At 47.8% G+C, this 24559-nt stretch overlaps 1 protein-coding gene and 1 non-coding gene across 6 annotated transcripts in view; both read right to left on the bottom strand.

Moving 5' to 3' along the window:
* Positions 1–24559, bottom strand: part of Rapgef1 (Rap guanine nucleotide exchange factor 1) — a 122474-nt gene that overhangs the window by 60210 nt on the left and 37705 nt on the right. For 2 of the 5 annotated variants that reach the window (XM_052182019.1, XM_052182018.1), the window contains exons 2-3: positions 933–1069; positions 371–484 (exon numbers count right to left, since the gene is read on the bottom strand). The exons of 1 other annotated variant lie outside the window; for it this stretch is intronic. In XM_052182019.1, the coding sequence (XP_052037979.1) occupies positions 371–484; positions 933–1069 (251 nt within the window). Of the gene's footprint in view, positions 1–370; positions 485–932; positions 1070–5066; positions 5158–24559 lie in introns of those variants that run through there. 2 more of the 5 variants (XM_052182017.1, XM_052182020.1) reach the window with 2 other exon arrangements.
* On the bottom strand, positions 14508–14614 carry LOC127686629 (U6 spliceosomal RNA). Its single transcript, XR_007978211.1, has one exon. It is a non-coding gene; the product is annotated as a U6 spliceosomal RNA (small nuclear RNA).

The raw sequence follows: 24559 nt of genomic DNA, 5'->3' as shown, positions 1-24559 counted from the left end.
GGTGCCAGTGCTGCTGCCACATGCACCTTTAAGAACCTTGAGCTGGCTGAGGCAGCTCCAAGGCTTTAGAAACCTTCTCAAACAATGCACTTTAGCTCAGCAGCTCAGGAGATAACAGCTCTGGAAAGGTGCTACTTCCCCATCTGCCTAAGCACCCACTGAACCCAAACTTCGGCAGCACAGTCTCAGCTCCCTCCCCAGCAAGACCACTCAGAAGCTTTTACTCAAGCATTACATCAAATACTTGAGCCCATAGTTGCCACCCAGTGAAGACACGATAGCATCACCACGTGTATTTATCCATCCCCAGACCACGGACCAGAGTTCTGCAGTGGAAGGCAACCCCAATTGTTCTTAATGTCACACTGACCTTCTGCCTCTGAGACCTGGAAGCCACAGCACTGGTGGACATAAATTCTACTGCCTGCTGCTCCAGATCCAAGGGGATAGGGTAGCCCTCTGGTAGAAATCTGTCTCTTGCCTCCTGGAAGAGAGGAAACCTGGATTCCTACAGAGCTTGAAATGGACATTGTAGACTGGAGGGAAGGTTGGTAAGTCAACAGCTGTTCCACACATCTGGCCCTGCTGAGGTTACTAATGCTGAAGGATGCCTTTAGATGGGATTCAGGGGTTTGTGAGTTTCAGAGCCCAGGCCCTGAGGCTGAACGTTTGGGTCAAGCCATCAGAGCCCTGTGTGAGTACCCGAGGGCTGCTGGGTGGGAGGCAGCACCAGGTGTGAGCACAGTGCTCTGAGTTACTTTAAATGCCCAGAGGATGACACGGAACTGTCCGAGCCATGGCCAGACTGATTAGCAGTCCTAGAGGCCCCAGGACCCAGGGACACAGATGGCCCAGGTAAGTGCACTCAGACACAGGCAGCCGCACGCTGGCCTCAGGCTGGGGCCAGAGGAACACCGAGAGACGCAGCTTACTTTACTCGTGGGCTTCTCAGGAGTCTTCGACACCTCAGCTGGCTTTCCCTTCTTGGATGGCGTTCTCTTGATTTTGGGAGAGTGGAATTTGTCCATCAGCTTCATGGTGAAGGAGGAGAGATGAGAGCGCTGGGAGTCTGAAAGCACAGAGGCCTGCCTGTTAGAGGAGGACAGGAGAAGCTGGAGCTCATGGGGCCTGCAAGCTAAAACGTCCTTCTTCAAAGATTCAAAGGAAGGGACATATGGACCAGTTCTTTTTTCTTTTTGAGACACGGTTTCTTTGTGTAGCTCTGGCTGTCTTGGAACCCCTCCAGGCTGGCCGGGAACTCAGACATCAGCCTGCCTCTGCCTCCTATGCTGGATTGGGAGGGATGGCGTGGGGGCCCATTCGAACACTCTGCTTACACTAACCACTGTTGGAGTTTCTCCCTGGTTTTGGACAATTAGAATGGTGAGTAACATTAAAATATCAGAGTGTCCTTGTTAATTCTATATGAGCATCTAATCAATGCCCAGGACAATCAGAAAGAATACCCATGGATTCAGAGAGGTGTGGCTGTTTAAAGCTAGCAGGGAACGCCTCTGGAACTGCTCTCCTTAGCCTCTGGTGGAGGAAAGTACAAGTGGCACAGGCCAGGGCTTAGGCAGCAAAGGCAGCAAAGGCAGAAATGGAAGCAAGGTGTTCAAACTGCTCTGGTCTAAGAGAAAAGACTTTGACTGATGTCCTTAGAGTAAGACAAGTCAAGGGTGTCTGTTCTCACTGATCCAGGGTGGTGCCATACTGGTAGCTGATTTTTTAAAAAAGATTTATTTATTTTATGTATGAGTACACTGTTGGTGTCTTCAGACACAGCAGAAGAGGGCATCAGACCCCATTACAGATGCTTGTGAGCCACCATGTGGTTGCTGGAAATTGAACTCAGAACCTGTGGAAAAGCAGTCAGTGCTGAGACATCTCTCCAGCCCCCCACTAGAAGCTTCTTACAGGGTAATTAGTAAAGAGGAAAAGGGCACTCTGCTCAGAAGGAGGATGTGGAGCTTCCTCTGCATTTGTGTCTATTTTAAACAGGGTCTCACTATAGCTCAAGATGGCCTCAAGGTAAACCTGCCTTGGCCTTAGGAGTTCTGGGTCACTGGTGTACAGTAGCACATCTGGCTCTCTATTTGGAGAGAGTGTTTTGTGTCTGGAAAGTCTTAAGCAATCCACTGAAGAACTCTGCTAGCACTGGGTAGGCAGACAGCTCAGTAGTTGCTTTAAGTGTGCATGGCCTGGGCTTTGCCCCAGAAGCATAGTTTAAGTACATAAAATATGACAGCTTGGTGCGGATGCACATTTTAAATCCCAGTGTCTGGCAGGCAAAAGCAGACAGAACTCTGTGAGATCCAGGCCACTCTGCTCTATATAGGTGGGTTCTAGGCCAGCCAGGACTACATAATGAGATCATGGCTCAAATCAAACCAAACCAGAAACTATCACTACTAACAAGTTCAATAAGGCCACAGGACACAACATCAACATATAAAAACTAATTGTTTATACAGTAGCAATGAACACACAAAATGCAATTTAAAAAAAACCTCTCACTCATATCAGAAAGGACAACGTGCTTGGACACAAATTTGACAAGATAAATTTCCTACTTATATTCTGCAAACTATAAAACAGTGTTGAACTAAGAGACAAGCAAACTACGTGGAGAGCATCCCATATCCTTGGGATGATCAAAAGGCTTAATGTTGTTATATCAGTAGTATTTCCCAGTAGCAACTTGTTATCCCAGAAAATCCTAAAAGCTTAATTTTTTTGGTAAGAGCTGCCGCTCTAATCCTAAAATTAGTAAGGAAATATGAGTAATCTAGAACAGTCAAAACAAATAGTAAAGCTGGGGACATTGATATGTCTCAATATAGAAATTAAACACATTAATCAAGACACTCTAGCACTAGCTTAATAGAGACACACTGATCCAAGAACAGAACTGAGACTCCAGAAATAAACCCCCATGTCTAAGCTAAGTGATTTTCAGCGAGGAGATGCAGACCACTGAATGGGGAAGTAACAGTCATTCCCACAGCAGTATTAGGACAAGCAGGCACTTGCTTGTAAACGAATGAATAAAGATCCCTGCCTTATAGCACATGCTAAAATGAGCTTTAAATAAGATTGAAATTTAATAGTTAAAGCCAAAGTTAAAGAGTTAAAACACTTAACAGAAAGTACAGGTACTATGTATACTGTGAGGCCTTGGGTTTGAGTCCACTCTTTGCTGTAACACCAAAGTCATGAGTAACAGTCATAAATAAATTACAACTCCTTCAACATTAAAGTCTGTGCTGTAGTGACTGCATCAAAGTAGTGGAAAGACAGGCTACTGGATGGAGAAAGTATTTACAGATTACATATCCGATGAGGGCCTGCATACAGAAAGGAAGGAACAGCACTCTGGGGAACTGTATATGCCTCGAATTCTAGTACTCTGGAGCTAAAGCACCAAGATTACAAATTAGAGGCCAGCCTGGGCTACACAGCCAGACCCTGGCTCAAAAGAAAGGCAAACATCAACCAAACAAGGAAGTGTCGGGATGTGGCTGGGAAGAGCTCTCCTACCCCAGCCCTGGCCCTGCTCTCTGCAGCACCGCAGACTTGCAGCAGCAGCAGCAGCAGCAGCAGCAGCAGCAGCAGCCGCCAAACCTTCACATTCGTAGAAAGGCAGAAAGACCCTGTCGCAAAAAAGCCCAAATCAAACAATCAAAAACACACAAATGACTTTTCTGAGTAAAGAATCTGAATGGGAATAGTAATGAAAAATGTGGTTGTCCCACACCCTGAGTGAAGTGATCCCCAGAACCCACGGGGAAGGAAAGCCAGCTTCTGAAAGCTCTCAGACCACACATATGCAGACACATCACATACACACAATAAATAATTAATAAAATAAAAGACTTTGAAAAGACATTTCTCCAAAGACATATTGGTAATAAGTATATAAAAAGATGATCAATGTTTGGGAGGCCCTGGGTTTGAACCCTAGCACTAAAAAAACAAAACAAAAAAAAAGCAACAAAAAGCCAAACACAAGACAATCAACATTACTAGGCAAATGTAAATAAAAACCACTTGACACCCAGGAATCCTAAAACCAACAAGTGTTTTGTCAAGTGTTGGTGAGGACTAGGTGAGGACTGGAAGCTTTATAGGCTGATGTTGGAAATGTAAAAGCTACACGGGCAAACTCCTGGCAGGTCCTCAGAGCACCAGACACATGATTCTAGCAATTCTATTTGTAGGCACATGTCCGAAAGAAGTGAAGAGAAATATCCATGAGGCCTGCACAGGGAAGGTCAGAGCAGTGGCTTCATCATGGCCAAGAGGTGCAAATAACTCAAATGCCCAAATGCCCATGAATGAGTAAAAAAAATGTGGTCCACCAGTGAAACGGTATTTGGTAATAAAAAAGAAATTAAGCCCTGACCTTGAAACAATAGGGATAATCTTGAAAACAGTATCCTAAGTGATGACGGCCAGACAAAAACAACCACTTGTGTGATTCTATTTGTCTGAGATACCCAGAACAGTTAAATCCACAGACAGAAATAGATCGGTGGCTGCCTAAGACTGCAGAGGGAACAGAGAAGGATGGAAACCGACCATTAAGAAACATGGGGTCTGTTTGGAAGAGCACAAATAACATCAGAATATGATGATGGCGGCACAAGCCAGTAAGTCACTAAAGAGCATTCCACGGTACGTTTAAGTGAACAATGATATGACACACAGATGACATCGCAACAGCTGACAAGACAATTACCCAATCCGCTGGGCAACTCCACAGCCTGCAGCCATCTTTCTTATTATCCTCATTAGGGCAGGTGGGGGGGGGGTAGCACCTTTGTCCCAGCACTTGGAAGGCAGAGGCAGAGGCAGGCTGATCTCTAGGTTCAAGGCCAGCCTGGTCTACAGAGTAAGTTCCAGGATATTCAGGGCTACACAGAGAAACACTGTCTCAAAACAAAACAAAACAGAACAAAACTAAACTAAACTAAACAAAACTAAATCAAACCAAACCCAACCAAACTAAACCATCCCCATTAGGCTGTTTCCTGACAGGAATACCAGTTCCCTGAGGGCCATACCTGTGTGCCAGCGCAGCTGACGGCATCTGGCCCACAGAAGACACTCGGCAAGCAGTACTACAACAAATGAAAACATCAATCACCAGATACCCCACCCCCTCAAAAACGCAACACAGCACTGCAGCTTTCAGTGCACAGCAGAGAGCCACAGGAAAAATACAACTATTTGAAATACTTCATATTGGAAAACTAAAGAACAAAACATCTGTATGCCACGGGGAAGTACGTTATAGTTTAGAAAAGGTACTCCCTCATTTCCAGCAATTTATTGCTAACGTAAGAGTTGTCCCCAAACAAATGACATAATAACTGCATTTCAGGGCTGTCACTGTCACACTGCTGTACACAACAAGATCAAAGTTCAATTTCTTAGTCAAAAACATTCCAAGTGCCCAGGCAAGATCAGATAAACTCTGGCCTCCAAAGATCACCAGGGAGCCCAGAAGCACTGGAAGAGCCTCTGGCCTTCACCCAAATGCAGGCAAACCAAACCCTGCCTCGTGCCTCAGGCTGGGTGCTGCAGAGCAACAGGAAGCCCTTGCTCTCCAGGGCAGAGGTAACACTAGCTTGAAGGAAGGCCACCTGGCCCTTGGAGGTCAGAGCAGACGAGTGGGGTGGTAGGATTTCCTGGCCCTCCGTTCTCCCCTCGGCCCCAGCAGCACAGGCAGGTCTATGCACATTCGTACTTCCTTCGGTCATACTTGAAGTTGTGACGCAAGTCCTAATAGAATTGGTTCAGAGCTCGGGCTGGACAGAGTTGGAGGGCTTGGGCAACACACTACCACATACTTCCCTAACTCTTTAAACTGAGGCTAAAACTGTTCTTCCCTTCATATGGCAGACTGGCAACACAGCAGGGGACACTGCACTTTCCACGCTGAGCACAGTTGGTGCTGAGGCAAACGTGGGACGGTGCATTCTTGTAAGACTAGTGACTTGCGCGGCTGGAGGTCCTTAGACACACATATTTACTAAGTGATAGGAGATGCTCGCCAGGCAAGGTGCCTTATTAGTAAATGGGATACATTAGTAAATTTATTATTAAATAAAGAATATTATTTATTAGCAAATGTTGGAGGACTCTGCCTGTAGGCTGATATAAGTGAGCATGACTGAGACAGGGTGGTCTGCTATACACTATTCTATAAGCTGGAGGATGAAACACTTTTAAAAAAATCTCTCTCTCTCTCTCTCTCTCTCTCTCTCTCTCTCTCTCTCTCTCTCTCTCTGTGTGTGTGTGAGTGTGTGTGTGTGTGTGTGTGTGTGTGTGTGTGTGTGTGTGTGTGTGAGAGAGAGAGAGAGAGAGAGAGAGAGAGAGAGAGAGAGAGAGAAAGAGATGCTTGAGGACCAGAAGATAGCACTCGATCCCTTGAAGTTGCGTGAGAAGGATTCTGCAGCAAGCACTCTCAACTACTAAGCCATCTCTCCACAGATACATAAACACACAGATACATCAATTAAATTTTAAAGATTATTTAATTGTATGTATATGAGTGATTTACCTCATATGTATATATGTACTACATGCACACCTGTGGGAGTCAGAAGAAGGCAACAGATCCCTTGGAATTGGAGTTACTGTAAATTACCACGTGGGTGTCAGGACTCAATCCCAGATACTCTACAAGAGCAAAAAAGTGCTCTTAACCACTGAGCCATCTCTCCAGTCCCACAGGTAAATTAGTCTTTTTGAAAGTGTGTTCTATACACCTAGTTCACAGAACATCATAGTCTAGGCCAGACATGCTCAGAATACTTCTGTCAGCTGTCCTAAACATTCTGATTTGTATTTTTAACTAGAAGTAGGTACACAGTGGTATAACTTACCCACTGGCCAGCACAGGGCAGCTGCTGCACACGGAAGCAAGCCTGTCTGCAGGTTCGTGATGCAGGGTTAGTCATACTCTGAACCTTATTTCCATCCAGCTCATGGGCCTTTAACAGGTTATCCTCCAGCACCGACACGCGGCTTACTCTCCCGATTAGAGGGCTCACCAATACTCTCTTCTCTTCACTCACAGGAAGAGCACACCTGCCCTGTATCAGTCACTGCTAGTTCCATTCCTTCTGAATGGAAGGAACATTGTAACATCCTCCAAAGAGAGCACATAGGTTTGGGCTACATGGGATATGAAAGTAATTGACTAATTTGTCCAAGACAGGCTGAGAGAAGAGAGACAAGCAGGCTTGAAGGGGAAGTCTGGGCAGGTTATATATTTCTTGGGTTTACTATAGTGATCAAGTTCCTCAGAGACTCAGCTGGGTGAATCAACTTCCTCTTCTCTGGGGTCTGCTGCCCTGGGTTCTGTAAGGAGATGCAGGGTTAAGGAGCTGGCCAGACATACAGCCAACACTCATAACCAAGGTGGAACCAATGGTGGGAAGAAATGTAGACGGCACAAAAATCCCCTGAGGAACATGAGGGCAAAGCTGGCCCTGACCACAAACCAGAGATACCTACTCCTGATAGCTGCCACCAAAGCCAGGAAGTGGGTGACAGAACTCGTTCTACCTTTGCCTGCCTGGTCCTGAATACAGTTTGAATAGGTACACAGTTGGGGAGCTGTGGTGGCAGCTTGAAGCACCTGTCAGTACATCACTCCTCTCAGGCCAGTTAGTGGGCACAGAACAACCAGCAAGTCACATGGAGAACAGAGATGCCATGTAATGACAACCAACCTTCCAGTTTTGGAAATCAGAACTAGGCAGACCGTGCTCAGCCTTCCCTGGAAAGATGGGTGAGCAGTCAGGCTCCAGGAGGCCGTCGGGATCCCTGACTGTACTATGGAGAACAGATGCAGCCCTGTTGTAGTGACCAGGCTCCAGGAGGCCGTCGTAATCCCTAACTGTGCTAAGGCGTACTGATGAATGCTGCTCCCGTGACCACAGTGGTACAATAGGTGGGCGCAGCAGGCCGTATCTGCTGCTAGGTTGGCTTGTCCACAGCTCCATAGGCACTCATGCCCTCCTGCCCCTTCCACGCATCTGCCATCACTGGAGTAGGGGCAGTGCCAAAGAGTACAGTACAGTACAGTAGCCTCAGGTGGCTCCTGCTCACCTACTGTTCCCCGTGGCTCATGCTGGGCGATTACCATGCAGAGTGGGTAAATGCATTGCTTTTTTTTTTTTTTTTTTTAATTTTATGTATGTGAGTACACTGTCTCTGTCTTCAGACCAGAAGAGGGCATCAGATCCCATTACAGATGGTTGTGAGCCACCAAGTGGTTGCTCAGAATTGAACTCAGGACCTCTGGAAGAGCAGCCAGTGCTCTTAACCACTGAGCTATCCCTCCAGCCCTCTGTAAAAACATCATAGTAAAGACTTTTTAATAAAAGAGATTTAATTATTTATTATATGTAAGTACACAGTAACTGTCTTCAGATGCACCAGAAGAGGGCATCAGATCTCACGGGTGGTTGTGAGCTACCATGTAGTTGCTGGAATTTGAACTCATGACCTTCGGAAGAGCATTTAGTGCTCTTACCCACTGAGCCATCTCTCCAGGCCCTGTAAAGACTCTTTAAGACTAAAATAAAAACAAAAAAATTTAAGTGCTGCACACATGTAGACAGGTTGCTACCTTCATGCATTGATGGTGTGGCTCATGCCATACTAACATGGTGACCACGTGGGTGGTCATGTAATAGTTTGAATGAAAATGGAAGTGGCCCCCATAGGCTCATATATTCAAAAGCTGGACTCCCAGTTGGTAGAACTGTTTAAAAAGGAGTAGGAGGTGTGGTCCTGTTCCAAATGCATATGTCACTCAGGGTGGGCTTTGAGGTTTCAAAAGCCCATGCCATTCCCAGCTGGCTTGCTTGCTTGTATTCGTTATCTCTCTCTCTCCCCCACCCTCTCTCCCTCCCCCCCTTCCCTCTCTCCTCCCTTACCCCCCATCCTCTCTACCCCTCACTCTTTTTACAGATGTAAGCTCTCAGCTAACTACAGCACCATGCCTACCTGCTTTGACGTCATGCTCCTTGTCAGGAAGGTCATGGACTCGAACCTTCTGACACTATAAGCCTCAAAACGCTTTCTCTGTAAGTTGCTTTGGTCATGCTATCCTATCAGCAACCGAAAAAAAACTTAAGAGTGAGAAATGTATTGCTGTTTTCCTGTACTTTATACAGCCACACAGTAGGGGGCTGCCCTGGATGTTCTTTGCCAGACTGCTCTCTTCTGTCACATAGGTAGCCACCCTGTGGTTGTTTGGACTGTGATTTCTCTTTTTATAATTTGTATCCACGTGTGTAGCTTAACTTAAGAGTTTGTGAGCTGGCCAGGCGGTGGTGGCACATGCCTGTAATCCCAGCACTCTGGGAGGCAGAGGCAGGCGGATTTCTGAGTTCAAGGCCAGCCTGGTCTACAGAGTGAGTTCCAGGACAGCCAGGGCTACACAGAGAAACCCTGTCTCGAAAAATACCAAAAAAAACCACACACACACACACACACACACACACAAACAACAACAACAACAAAAAACAAAACAAGAGTTTGTGAGCATCACACAAGGTAGTGTTCTGTATAGTCTCTCATAGGCCCGAGAGCCACCACTCAGATGATGTACTCACTTCTGTCTGCAATACTATTTTGTCTGCCTGCCTACCATGGTCACACGGTCACATGGTCATATGGTTGTTCTTGGCTTTGGCTTTCATAAACAATGCTGCTGCAGACATATTCAGCGTGTCTTTTAGCCATGTAGGAGAAAGTCCTATGAGTAAAACTGGTGGGTGGGTTGCAGGGCTGGAGGTAGACACACACACACACACACACACACACACACACACACATGCACACGCACACACACACACTCACTCGCACACTCATGTGTCCCATATAGCTGTGCTGAACCATAGGGGAAAGCTGGAACACTAGGACCTAAACGCCTGCAAAGTCTTGAAAGGCCACTAACAGACGCTGAGGCCGAGTCCCTCCCTGTGCGGCAGGGCATTTGCACTAACAGTCAGAGGTTTCCAGGACTAAGGCTAGCCTTTCTTTCCCTGGAGAAGCAGCTCCTTAATCTCTGGGTAAGTACAGCAGTGACACTAACAGCAGCCACACTCTCTGACAACCCATGGGCTGCATGTCCCCTACCTAGAAGAAGAGGGAAGGAGCCCACCTAGCCTGCTCACAGGATCAACCTCGGCAAACACTCAAGCTGACTGACCCCCACAAAGCAGGCCAATTTCTTCCAAGTGCCCTGCCCACAGCCGAATTTCATTCTTAGATCTTCGGCGTGCCCCTTGGCAGGCTTAGCAATGATGGCTGTCTACTCCTGACAAATGTGTGGTCAACTGGCCTTTCAAATGTCATTTGCCGTGGCAGCTGGGATCCCAACTTAGCAGCAGTTTCTGTCAGGGCTTAATTCCGTTCCAAGATGGGAAGCCTCTAAGCAACATCCCACCAGGGATCACAAAGTCAAGGTCACTGTGGACAGGACGCTCGGAGCAGCTCCACAGTGCCTGCACTCAACCTAGAGAGACTGACTTCTGGTTCTCACTACCTGTCCTCCATCAGGCTCAGAACGCATCCCCAGGAGGACTTGGAGATGATCTCCTTCATCTGACATCCTCGCCCCAGCCAGGGCAGTAAGGACAGCTGGATGGAGAGGTGTCTGGAGGAACGGGGAAGAGCTTTCTTGACTAGAAGGATCCTGCACACTGTAATTAGGGATGAAGCTGAGTGAGCAGAGAGCATCATGGGAACTTGAGGACACACTGTGTGGAGTGTGACCACTAGTGTGGATACCTCTCTGAGCCCTTCACTTCTCTCTTCTACCTCTTCTTGACCAAAGAAAAGGACTAACTTCAGGCCCATGGTAACATCGACTAGACCTCAGCCAACACTCAATAATCAAAGGCTAGAAACAGTCCCAGCTGAGGGAGCTGAGAGCAGGACTTTTCACATTAAAAGACCTGTTTTACTCACATAGAGACGTTTGCGTGAGGACAGAGGGAAGGCAGTGTTGGAAGTTCTGCAACTCCAAAGGCCTGTCCAACACCCCACACCCGCAGCCATGGACACTGAGCATGGAAAGACTCAGTATTCAAATCCAAGCCCTGAAGAAATGTGAAGCAGTGGGAACAGTGGGAACCCTCCTGGCTTTTCACAGCGCCAAGCAGGGATTCCTGCATTCGTGCTTGTTTGTAATTTGTGTGAGCCTGTGCACCCTGTGCATGCTGCTGTACAGAGGCAGACGACTGGCCTGCTGCCGGACTGACAGCTGACTGTGAGCTGTGCAATGTGGGTGCTGGGGACTCCAGACCATCAGAGAGCAGCAAGTGCTCTTAACTGATGAGCCATTTCTCCAAGAGGGCGTCAGATCCCCTAGATGTGGGGGCAAGTCAACTGACCGTGTGCTAGGAAGTGAACTTTGGAAGTACAGCAAATGTCCTAACCAATCACCTATCTCTCCAGCTCAGACTGTGTGTGTGTGTGTGTGTCTTTATCCCTATTTCTTTCTTTCTTTCTTTCTTTCTTCCTTTTTTTTTTCTCAGACAGGGTTTCTCTCCGTAGCCCTGGCAGTCTTAGAACTCACTGTGTGGACCAGGCTGGCCTCAAACTCCCAGAGATCCACCTGCCTCTGCTCCCATGTGCTAGGATTTAAGGCATGCGCCCCTAAACCCAGCCAATCCTTGGGTTTGTTAGTTTTTTGTTTTTTTTTAGACATAGCAATGCATTATGGATGGGCTTAACTGTTTGGCAGTTGAATAATGTTCTGCTGGAAGGCAGTGAGTCTCCTGGCTGATGGACTCCAACTCCCAAATGAACACACAGCTCATTTCTGCATCTCTGTGTCCTTGCATAATAGAACTCTGAGAAACAGAACCGCTGGTTTATAGAGAAGAATGGGAACTCTGGAAAACTGCCTTTGTGCCAGGCAGGCTGCAGCCAACAGCTGCCCCAGCGAGGCTCTGAGCGGCCATGGGAATGAGGAGAAGAGAAGAGGCTGGACTTGTACCTCCCCCACCCCCCTCGCCCATCACCATGTGTCTGGCTCAAACCTGAGCTCCTCTATTTCCATCTCACATAACTACAAGGGTTAAACATACACCAAGACTTAGAGGAGAGAGAGAGATCTCCCAAGACGTGATACCTGAATGACCAATGGGCAGATGGGACAGTGCTCAACTGCATTTGTAATCAGGAAACAGAACATTACAGTCACAAAGACACACGGCTATACCCATGCCCATGTGGATCAAAGGAAGGCTAAGCCAGGTATGATGGCACATGCTTGTAATCCCCGAACACACTAGGAAGACTGAGCCGAAAGGACCAAGAGTTGGAGACCCACTTGGGCAATAGTACAAGAACTTGTTGCAATACAAATGAAAAGGAAGGAAAGGAGAGAGGGAGCTGGGTATGTGTCTGAAACTATGCCCCAGTTCACCACAAGCCACTCGGAGTATGAAAGTATGAAGAGTAGTCCTACAGGGTGCCTGACGACTGCAGGGGGTAAATACAAGCACAGCCAGGAAATGGACTCCCACCCCACAGGAGAAGGAACCATCAGTCCTACCTACCCAGCACAGGTGACTCACACGAAGATGAGGCTACATCAAACGAGTCCCTACACAGCCACACTGAGTCCCTACACAGCCACACTGAGTCCCTACACGGCCACACCCTCAGGCAGGGCCAGCTGCTGTGTGGGGATACGCCTGAGGCAAGGCTGCTATCGGCAGGAGGGCTCCCACTTCCGGGGACACAGTTCTCAGTCTATGTGCTCCTTATACTGCTGTCTTCAATGTGTTTCTCCACACTGCCAGGGACAAAGCATCTGAGCCTGAGGGTGCACATCAGGAAGCTCACCTGGTTTCAAACACTGCAGATCCCCAAGGCAGCTAAGGTCATGTTCTGCTCTCTGTCTCTTACTGCCTTCCTTCCCATGTTCAGGGTTAGGGAAAGGGGCGTCTATTACTTGACCCTTGAGACCCCAAAAGGTACAAAGTCTTATTCACCTTGCACTCTGGCACTTAGCTCGGTAGCAGGTGCAAGCACAGAAAATAAACTCAAGAGAATCAGTGAATGGATTCTGTAATCAAAACTACTGCATTCTCGGAGGTACTACCTGACTAGAGGTGACCAGCAGCTAGTTTAAGCAACAGAGGACAAAAGCTGTCCCTCACACCTCCTCTAGGTCTCTAGACAATGGTGGGTGTTTTAGGCTCTTACTGGGCATAAGCCTGGTGGGAGTTACATTTAATACCACTCTTACCCCATTTTTCCTAAAATGTCAGTACCCAGCAGACAATTTCATACAGCTGCTCCTCAGTCACTCCTCATTCTTCTTACACTCTACTATGGTGTGCAGTTTACACTTCCAGCATGCTCTATTCACACAAGCCATTGTTAGGATGCCTGAATTAGACAGGACAACTCTGGGCCCTCCCCTTCCATGCCAAGGGAGTTTCCAGGACTAGGCTGGCTGTAACTGTTTCCAGGTTACACCCCCTAGCAGCACACAGCTGTGGAATGCAAGCAGACCCACTCACCTTTAGCTGGGCTCCAGGCTAGGAAGCCCTCTCCACATTTATGTGCTGCAGGGCCTGAGGGCAAGTAGCACTGGATGGGGCTGAGGAGTCTGGGAGAACTCAATGAGATGTGACCGTCTGCTCTCTCATGAATCCTGACCACCCCACGCCCCCTCTAGAAACAGACTGTATCAGGCCATGCAGAGCAGGCACTCAGTAGCATGGCCTGACACTCTCTCTCTCTCTCTCTCTCTCTCTCTCTCACTCACTTTCACTCACTCACTCACTCTCGCTCACTCACTCACTCACTCTCTCGCTCACTCACTCACTCACTCACTCACTCTCTCTCTCACTCTCTTGCTCACTCACTCACTCACTCACTCACTCTCTCTCTCACTCTCTTGCTCACTCACTCACTCACTCACTCTCTCTCTCACTCACTCTCTCACTCACTCTCTCACTCACTCACTCACTCACTCACTCACTCACTCACTCACTCACTCACACACCTGGAGCCAAGAGGCAGCTCTAGACTGGGCCTCCTGGCCAAAGCCAGCACAATTCCTTCTTCAGCTATCACTGAGAGAGCATCGCAGTCACCCCTCCTCTCATGCGCTATCTTCATCAGTGCCAAGTGTGCAGAGTGCTTCACAGCACAGCTGGCCCAGGCGCTCACACTTTTGTTTTTTGTTTTTGTATCCATGCACACTCATTTTTTATTGGATATTTTCTTTATTTACATTTCAAATGTTATCCCCTTTCCTGGTTTCCCCCCTCTCCTGGAAACCCCCTATCCCAGCCTCCCTCTTCCTGCTTCTACGAGGGTGTTCCTCCACCCACCCCACTCCCACCTCCCCGCCCTCAATTCCCCTACTCTGGGGCATCTATCAAGCTTTCATAGGACCAAGGATCTCTCCTCCCATTAATGCCTGACAAGGCAACCCTCTGCCACATATGCAGAAAAATATGGAACACTTCATGAATTTGTGTGTCATCCTTGAGCAGGGGCCATGCTAATCTTCTCTGTATCGTTCCAATTTTAGTATATGTGCTGCCGAAGCAAGCACAAGGGGGCTCATGCTTTTGAATTAAAGACACAAGTCACAATGATTTAGGCAAAACTAGACTTCATTGATTTAAAGTCACTTCATTCCCAGTCAAATGTGACCTCTCACCACCCCCACACCACTAAGCACACAGCACTGTATTAGGTATGGAGTTATATACAGGCCACCAGAAGCTTTCTGCAGCCTGACCTCACTTGATCCCAAAGCCACCACTTAGGGCGGTTGTGTTCTCACTGCAAACAGAAACCCTGAGGCTGAGGAGATAGACAGGGCAGTCTTGGTGCATTTGTCAACTAGCAGTGTCTGGCTTGGCAGCAGAAGAGTGGCATGTACCCTGCAGATGGCTCAAAGCAGAGCAGAGTTGAGTGGTGGAAGGGATTGGGGTCCTCTTTTGTTCTTGGCGGAATCTTATTTCTCTCCAGGTCAACTCAAAAGTTTCCTTCCAACAAGTACACAGTGTACACACACACACACACACACACACACACACACACACACACACACGGCTTTGTAGTCAGCTTCCCCATTGTCCTCTCTGAAACTCATGCCCAGCATGGAAGCTGTCAGCTAGATGTGCCCACAGCCCTGAGCAGGGAACCAAGTCTCCACAGTTGAGAGGAGAGACTTTTTGGCCAGCAGCTCCTGGAAAGGCAGCCAATGACTGCACATCAAAGCAGAGGGCTCAGGAGGAGGGGGTGAGGCCACACCCTGCTCTCTGACCAGGAGAGGGTAATGGATGGGGGCGGACTTTATTTTTAAACCTCAGTGGGGAGAACACACAGTTCAGAGATGCCTAGAATTGCCGGCATCTGGCTGGAGAGAGGGAGGGGTTTTCTGACGCTGGCCAGGTTCCCAGTTATAAGTGTGGTCTGTGAGCGCTGACAAAGCCTTGGGCTGGCGATCTCTTCTCCTGCTACCTCTCCCCCACTTCTTCAGCTCTTCCCAATCCACCTCACACCTGGAGAAGGCGTCATTCAGTAAAGGCTAAGGGCTATCCATACTCACAGACCTGCTGGGAGTAACTGGGGAGGGGAAGGGCCGAGGCAGAGAATGGCTGAAGTAGGTCAAAGGCCACCCAGTCTGAAAACAACAGCTAGGGAAAGGCCCAGGAAGGCTTCACCGGAGGGTCTCAGGACAGGGCACACTGTATCTTTTGGAGAGGACTTATCTCTGATGGACTTATCTATGGTGGTACACTTTAGGCCTGTCTTGAAGCAGGCTGTCTCTTGAAGCAGATGGCCCCTCACTAGTCTTAAGGTTCACATCTTGGCAGTCACAAGGCTAGGGGAAAGACAGCAGAAACCTCTCTTGTCCACTTGAGAGTTTGTCTCTGATCCCTCTTGTTCATAAACAGTGTTGCAGATTCTGGGTTGGCCCATTCCACTCAGCCTATGTTGGCTGAGAGACTCCAACCAATTCCACACTGGCCATTTCACACTACAGAAGGCACCAGGGCGAGCAGGAATGGAAATCCTGTCTGCATGCTCTGCCAGATAGTGAAATGCCTCCTGTTCAGAAAGAGCTAAGTGCTAACAGGGTAAAGGACTTTAGAGAGATCCAGAGATCCATGGAAGGAACACGTGAGTCCAGTAGACAGTGGATCTGGGAGGGCAGGGTCTGACTGGGTGAGAACACGTACTCTGAGAGACGCACACACCTGGCCACCAGCATGTGTGGCCTATTCCCACAGCCAACGTTCCCTACAGGTCACAGGTCACAGGTCACAAGCAGGCCCCAAAATCAACTGCATAGGCTGAGCCATGAAACAGAGTAGAAGGCTATAGAAGGCTGTCTGATGAAACGTCTTTCTGTAGAGACCAGCCTGAAACAGCACCTCCTGTTGTTGGCACAGCAAGGTCAAGGGTTGGAAGAGATGCGATTTTAACCATGCCGTGACACAAGCTATGCTTCCTGCTCAGCTCCCAGAACCATGATGAGCATGCAGGTGTCAGGGAAGGGAAGGGTGCCATTCCCGAGGGAAGACCGGAGACGGAGGCTTTGAACTACAGTGAGGAATGATTGCTGTTCCTGCCACAGCCAAGGGCAGCACAACTGTGAGATGCCTGGGAAGGCTTGACTCTCAGTATTCACCAACTCTATGATAAATTACTTCCATGTTCTCCCAAACATGCTGGGAAGGGGCTGGGCCTCTTGGAACAGGCAGTGTCACCAGCTCTCACTAGTGACCCTGGAGTTCCATAAGCACTATTTGTTTGTTTGTTTGTTTGTTTGTTTATTGGGTTTTTTTTTTTGAGACAGGGTTTCTCTGTGTAGCTCTGGCTGTCCTCAAACTCAGAAATCCGCCTGCCTCTGCCTCCCAAGTGCTGGGATTACAGGCGTGCACCACCACCGCCCGGCTAAGCACTCTTTTATAAGACTCAGATCTAAAGGAAAGAGGCAAGGTTGCAGGAAGAGGAGAAGGGCGTTGAGCAGGATCCAGCACAAAGAGACAGCTAGTGCCTGACAGCGAGGTTCTCATCTCAGGGAACAAAGCTGCACCCAGAGAACATCAGCACTGTGCATGGCAGTCCCAGCCATCAAGTCTGGCTAACAACTGTCACCCCAGCAAGGAGGGAAGGCAGGCCAAGTTCTCCTATCACAGGTCAGAGCATCAAAACAGCCCACAGCATTTCCTGCAGGTCTGCTTCATGTGACAGTGGGTGATGACCAACAAGTTTTAGAGGAAAGAGGTCGTGGAATTCCCTCTTGCCTAGAGACTTGTTTATATAGTCACGTTTTTTGCCTAGTACCACTTTGGGCCAGGAAAGCATGCATATTGTCCTTGGGTCCTATTCTAGGGTAGTAATTCTCCAGAGACAAGGTGGGTCAGAATGGCAGGGTTCCTGGGCTGCAAGAGTGTACCCAAACCTAAGCATCTATATACATGCAATCAAGAAAGCAGATACAGGCAAACTGCTTCCTCTTGGAAGTCCCGGGATAGTCAATACAGAACTGAGGGGAGGAGGATCTTAACATGTCCAAAATTGGCCAGGGGAAGAGCCTAGAAGCTCTAGTAGCTGGCTCTGCATAGGAGCAGGGCATTGGCTGGAGGCTCAGCCCTGTACCCTGTACTGGCCCAACCTGTGGGCTAGTTGCTTCCTTGGTGGAAAACAAAGTAATCTCAAGCCCCACTAACACATTCTAGAAGGAAAACTGATTTTACGCGTGGCATGGAAAACCTTGGGATTTCTTTACAGGGAAACAAAATCAATCGGGAAGGAAAGGCTCTGCCAAGGGCCCAACAGCCCAAGGCACAGTTCCTCCATATCTTAAGGAAGCGGGGCCCCAGCATGTGAGACCCCAATAGACCTTCCTCGGGAGGAAGGCAGGGACAACGGGGTGAATCCAATGTGTTCAATGGAAATTTCCAGGAGTCATGAAGTGACCATAGAAGGAAACACAGTACTTCCTTTTTTTTCAGTAAGCCTGGTTCTGTCGTGATTCACTACTGTGTCTTAGAATGTAAGTGCTGTCAGTAAGGCCCTGTGATCCCAGATCCAAGAACTTTTTTTTTTTTTTTTGGTTTTTCGAGACAGGGTTCCTCTGTGTAGGAGACAGGGTTCCTCTGTGTAGCCAGGTCCCTGGCTGTCCTGGAACTCACTCTGTAGACCAGGCTGGCCTCGAACTCAGAAATCCGCCTGTCTCTGCCTCCCAAGTGCTGATCCAAGAACATTTTAACCAAAGCGCTACTGTACATGTTTGAAAAGTCACCCAAAATTCTTCTTCTGAATCTGTAAATGGGTTTATGCCCCACAAGAGAATTATCAGTCAGTAAGCTATGCATGATTTTTTGAGGTTGCCTGATGTTTAGTTCCAACATCCTTTACAAACTGAAGCACTACCTACCAGAGAGCAGGGACTGAAATATCTAGTTTCTTTACAGCGATGCATGTATGGCCTCTATAGCAAGGGGTTGAGAGCAGTGTTTTGGGTAAAGTCTGGGCTACTTCAGAAGGCTGCCTGTCTCTTTACCTTTAAAGCAGCCGTGGAATGCCGGCTGGAAACACTGCAACAGGCTTTGGTCTCTAAACACCTCTTACCCAAAAATCAACTTGAAATGAGCTCAGATCCATGCCATAAATTAGCTCTGGCCAGTTCCTCAGAGCACCAGAGGTCACTGAGGTAAAAGGCTGCAGTGTGGGAGAGACCACCACTGTGGGTCTTCCTCCCTAGGGCGTTCTAGAAAGGGACACTTAGCCTTGTGAAAGCTGCTCTAGACAGCAGGCTCCTGGAAGGCTTTGCTGGGAGGGGAGCGAGGAGCAAAGGGAAGGAAGGCACCTTCCACCGCCCTCCACACAGGAGTCTGCAGTTGGCCAGAGGAGCGACAGCGACAGGAGCTGGGTCTAGGGGACTGGGCAGAGAGCAGTGGGAGGAGTTTAACTTGGCCGTAGGCTTTCTTTGTTGCCATCAGAGAGTCTGCTAGAGGCACATCTGTCCTCTAACCAAGAGATCTGCCACTCATGTACCCTGGCTCTCATGTTAGACAGAACCCCATGCCCCATAAAGGAGTTAAGGGCCATGCGCAGACAATCAGTGTCTAAAATGGCACTCTTGGGCTGTGTGTCCCCAAGGTCGCCAGACAGTTGGAAGTGTACCCCAGGAAAACAACTGGTCACCCAGTCAGCAGCACAGGAGCCTGCTAGTCATGGACACACGCATGTTCTCCCCTTCTCTGAGTGCTGCTTCAGTCACTCGCTCATTTTGTCAGCAGGCAGACACAATCTGCCCTAGCCTCTTCTCATGTGGGATACAAGAACATCAGCCTACACCAGGGGTTCTCAAAGTGTGGCTGCCTCCCCAGGAGACTTCTTACAAGTCATACACTGATCATAATCAGGACGGCTCCTGCAATCTCAATCTCTCTCTCTCTCTTTAATATTCTTTTTTTTTTTTTTTAAATTTTACATGCATTGGTGCTTTGCCTGCCTGTATGTCTGTGTGTGGGTGTCAGATCCTCTGACAGGTGTGAGCCACCACGTGGGTGCTAGGAAATGAACCCTCTGTAAGAGCTGAGCCATCCCTCTAGCCCCTTCTGCAATCTCTTAACAGTCCCTCGGAGAGTCAGAGCCACTAAGTTAGAATCTAGGTACTGCCTATGAGTTCTCTTCCTACTGTTTTACAAAGTTTCCCTTCCCTGCCCCTTTTCTATCTGTGTTGTTACAGATACAAAGTGTCTACTGTAAGCTAGGCGGCCATGTTCAAGCTCCTAGTGCACAGATGGGCACACGGCCTGTTCACTGGCTGGTCCCTGGTATGTAGCCTAATTGCCTTTCCAGCCACTTTCCCTGGCCCATGGTCTTCCTACACCCGCTGTACCTTAAGCCAGTACATGCTGGAGTGCAAGGTAGAACCCACAGTGACACTGTGACACAAAGGAGTAGATTGTGTAGATCTGACTAGGATTTGTTGATTGCTGGCTTTGTATGTTGGGGGTGGAACACAGACAGGAAGCCCATGCCAGACAAGGCCTTTGCCACTAAGCAGCATCCCAGCACTATGCACGTCCGAAGAAGCACGGAAAATGGGCTGCAAACATCCTAGAAAAATATGGACAGCAACAGCACAGATAACATTTCTTCTGCCTCAAACCATTCAAATGACTCATTGTTTCACAGGTCTCAAATGTTATTCTAGGTGCAAAATGACAAATACCAAGTGACATTTTCAGCAACCCACTTTGCTTTAGGAGTTATACACAGGAAATGCAAAAGCAAAAGCAAACTCGGAAGTGCTCTACCCTGAGAGGAGAGATGAAGCCAGCTACCACAGCCGCAATCAGAAGGTCACTTCCTCTCTCCTTTGCGCCTGAGCAGAGGCAGAAGGCACTGACTCCCCAGGGACGGCACGCTGGCCCAGCTGCTGCACAGCTTCTTGGGGAGTCTTGGTCTGCACCAATCCCACTTTCCCTCTGGGTCAAGAAGTAAACTCTCCTAAATGAGAATGGCAGTAGGCTTTTGCCCCTGGGGAGACGCGGAAGTCAGAGTTCACTAGCCAGCCAGCAAGCTCTCACTAAACAACTCACCTAGTAATTAGTGTAACACACATACATGGCTGCTTCTGCCCTGAAGCTGGGTCAAAGCCAACCGCAGTGCTAACATGCAGTTAAGCACAGTTCTTCCCCTAATGGTGGTGTTTGTTTGGGTAACACAAAACTCCTAACAGCACAGTTTCAAAGCACGCAATAGCAGAAGTGCAAAGACAGATGCACTGCACCAGCTGTGGTTGTTTGGCTCTGAGTTTCCTGTTGGCCAAGATAAAAAGGTGAACAAGATGGGTTAATTCTGCCCACTAAAAGAAAGCTCTGAACTCAGAAGAGGGTGACTTCCTAGTACAACACTGTAGAAGGAATTGCAAGGAAGATGTAAAGAAGCTATGAACTCGGTCTTCAACTTGGGTTTCTGAGTTAATAAGTTCTTCAAATGAACATTTAAAGCTTACACTTTACGGAGTTAATAGTCTGACAATGTTATATATCAGACATTTCTTAGGAAATCTATGCTTTTTCCAGGAGCTGTAATTAACACAGAAGTAACTCAGAGTGAACTTTCTGGAAAGCCTGGCAGGTCTGGGGGTTCACACTTGTAGTTCCAGCACATGAAAGGCCACAGAAGGACTAACAGGAGTTTGAAACTAGCCTGGACTATACTGTGAGTTCCAGGGAACTTGAGCTATAGATGGAGGCCTATCACAAAACCAAACCAAACCAAACCAAACCAGAAATCAATTTAATGAGACTTGTCTTCCCCATCAGTCTTTGGCAGAAGTAATAGAGGCCACTATTAAGCTCCACTTTAAGGGAGGACCTAGTGCTGATCCCTGTCTTAGATTTTGACGTTAAGAATGTTCTATAACAGTTGGTGTCACCTCTCACACACTTGCTTCCCACTGCTGAGAGCAGTGTCCTAGAGCTTCCACAGTTCAAAGCCACACACATTAGCTCTGGTAGGTTCTGAGGGCCAGGGATGGGAGCACAGGTTAGCCCAAGCCTCACAGGCTGAGTTCAGGTGCTCTCATCTGGAGGCATCACTGAGGACAGGCTCAGGGTACCACACCAGCAGCATTCTGTGGCAGGCTGTCACTCAACACCACGAGTGCTCTGTAGAAAGTTGTTCTGGTGGGACATATCTACATCCAGGAAGAGAAGCTACCCTGGAATGAGGCTGCTTGGAAACTTTCAGATGTGACAGACTTTATCTGACTAATAAGACAACTTTCTCTCACAACATGGTTCCTCCCTTTGGATCCTTGTGTCCCCTGACACCTGCCATCCCTTCACAGAGGAAGGGATTCAAGCTCTAGATCCTTCCTGAGCTCAGTGCTTTTTCTAAGGCAATCAATTTTCTTGATAAAAACACTTTGAGCTATACTATGTTCACATTTTGTGTTTTACATATATAGAAATGATATATTTCCTTTCTTCTGTGGCCAATATTGGTGGTTGTTCTTACCAATATCTTTTTATTAAGTCAAATGAACAACTTACGTAGCTTTGATGAAATTGTTGTCCCCTGTTGACATGGTTGTGATTTTACTTAATAGGTTCATTCTTTTATGATTTTTTAAAAAATTATTATTTTATTATTCACTTTACATCCTGCTCATTTACCCCTTCCAGTCACTCCCTCTCACAATCCCTTCTTCCCCCTCCTTCCCCTTCTCTAAGCAGGTAAGGCCTGATATCCTCCCACCCAGCTCAGGTACTTTAAAAGCACTAATCCCCTCTGGGAGCTCCTATTCTAGGGGAGCTGAAGCCAGGACAATTAAACATAGGTTTCTCCTGCTAACCTGTATATATTAATTTTAATTTTAGCCCAGTCAAGAAGCCTTGAAATGTATAAGGAAAAGAGTCTCCCCTCTTCATCTATGGGATTAGGGCATCTGTTTTATGGGGTATAGACTAGAGGCTGCCCTAGTTTCCCCTTCTTCAGAGCCAGAGTCTTCAGAGCAAGTCTGTGTGAGGTGGTCACCTCTGATAACCAGCAAGTGGGCACCACGGGGCCACATTCTTTTAGCCCCTTTATTAACATCAAGTCAAATCTATAATTAATGCAAATAAAGCCTGCCCTAGTGCAGATGAACAGTCTTGTTGAACAAGGTATCCCCTGAGTCCTAGACTTCACTGTCAGGCAGAGCACATGGGTCACGGATGCTGTGGGAGCCAAAGGGAGTTCTTACTTTGGGCTTGATATGGTTGGTGGTCAAAAACTCTTTTCCTTCCCCATGGTCTCCTGAAACTATCGGGCCATATGTTACTCTCAGTTTCAAAGCCACCGTGTGTCTGCCTTGTACCTGAGCTCTGCTCTGTACTGCAGCCCCTCGCTGAAGTACAGAGAACAAACACACTGTGGTTCCCACTAAAAATCAATGTCAGTGGTGTGGACTTAGACCAAAGAGAGAGAAAAGGCTGGGGAAGAAAGAGGGACAGCACTTAGAGACCAGCTGTGGGCCCGACCCCAACTGAGACTCAGAAGGAGAGGAAGATGCATCCCTTGTCCTTATGCCTCCTACGCTGTGAGCACCTCTCACCCAGTTACGGACCATTTTCCTACCTTCTCAAATATAAAATATATATAAATATATTTAATATAAAACATGCTTTCACTTGTTCTACATGCTTCCCTAAAAGGAAAGGATAACAGTTACTGCTGGCTTTGTGAGTTCTACTACACAAGTGAGAAAGTACCATGAATACATGCACATGAGGCTGGGTTTCAATAAAGCTTTATTCACAAAAACAGACACCCAGTTAGGTTTTGGCCTGCAGTTTGCAATCCCTGATTTAAAGAAACAGACCAGCTTTACTGTTCAACTGGGACTGGAGGGTGACTTTGACCACACATCACACTTATTTGGCACCTTTATTTGCCCCACTCCCACCTAGGTAGGACTCCCTTTACTACATGCCTGGCTGTATTAAGAGCTGCCAAATCCACCCTACAAACACTGTCAAGTTGATATCCAGCCAGTCTTATGATGACTAACTGAAGTCATTCATTTCTTCTCTAGACCCTTTGGGTCTCCTAGATCAAGTGTCTTAGTTAGGGTATCACTGCTGTGATGAAACACCATGACCAACAGCAAACTGCAGTAAAGGGCTTATTTGGCTTACACTTCCACATCACTGTTCATCACTGGAGGAAGTCAAGACTAGAACTCAAGCAGGGCAAGAACCTGGTGGCAGGAGCTGATGCAGAGGCCACGGAGGGGTGCTGCTTACTAGCTTGTTCACTTGGCTTGCTCAGCCTGTTTCTCATAGAAGCCAGGACCACCAGTCCAGGGGTAGCACCACTCACAACGGGCTGGACCCTCCCTATCAATCACTAATTAAGAAAATGCACACAGGCCTGCCTAATAACCCAATCTTAATAGAGGCATTTTCTCAGTTGAGGGTCTCTCTTTTCCAGTGACTCTAGCTTATGTCAAGCACACCAGGTAACGAGGCATGAACTCTCTGCTAAGCTTACATTTAAATTCCACGCTGTAGGTTAAGTTCCTGCCTCTTCCCCTACGTGACAGGGCCGTGAGTGATGCTCTAGTGCTCAGCTGAGAGCTGGAGACTTGGCGGTCCTCAGCAGACTGCTGGATGCAGTGGAGCCAGGTCTCTTATGAGCAGCCATACTCAAATGCCACACCACAGTCACGCTGTAATTATTTAGGTGCTTTATAAAGGGAGCCCTGTGACAATGAGGGTCTACAATAAGCTCAATGATTCAACTGCTGAGACTCAAAACCATGCAAAATTATAAAACAAACAATCACTCACATTTTATTAATTAAATGTTAATTAAAATCACTGTTGGTCTCAGCAGTACTGGGAAACTTGAAAAGGCAGACCTGGATGAGGGTTTGATGACCTGTCATTTATTGCTCTGAGTGGCCAACAGGATACCATGCATGTCTTTCACCCTTCCTCTGCACACGGCTGTTCAAAACTAACCATGTCTC

The sequence above is a fragment of the Apodemus sylvaticus genome, chromosome 5 (assembly GCF_947179515.1).
Source record: "Apodemus sylvaticus chromosome 5, mApoSyl1.1, whole genome shotgun sequence".
In the NCBI taxonomy this organism is placed as follows: Eukaryota; Metazoa; Chordata; class Mammalia; order Rodentia; family Muridae; genus Apodemus; species Apodemus sylvaticus.
This window is presented reverse-complemented; position numbering and strand designations above follow the sequence as displayed.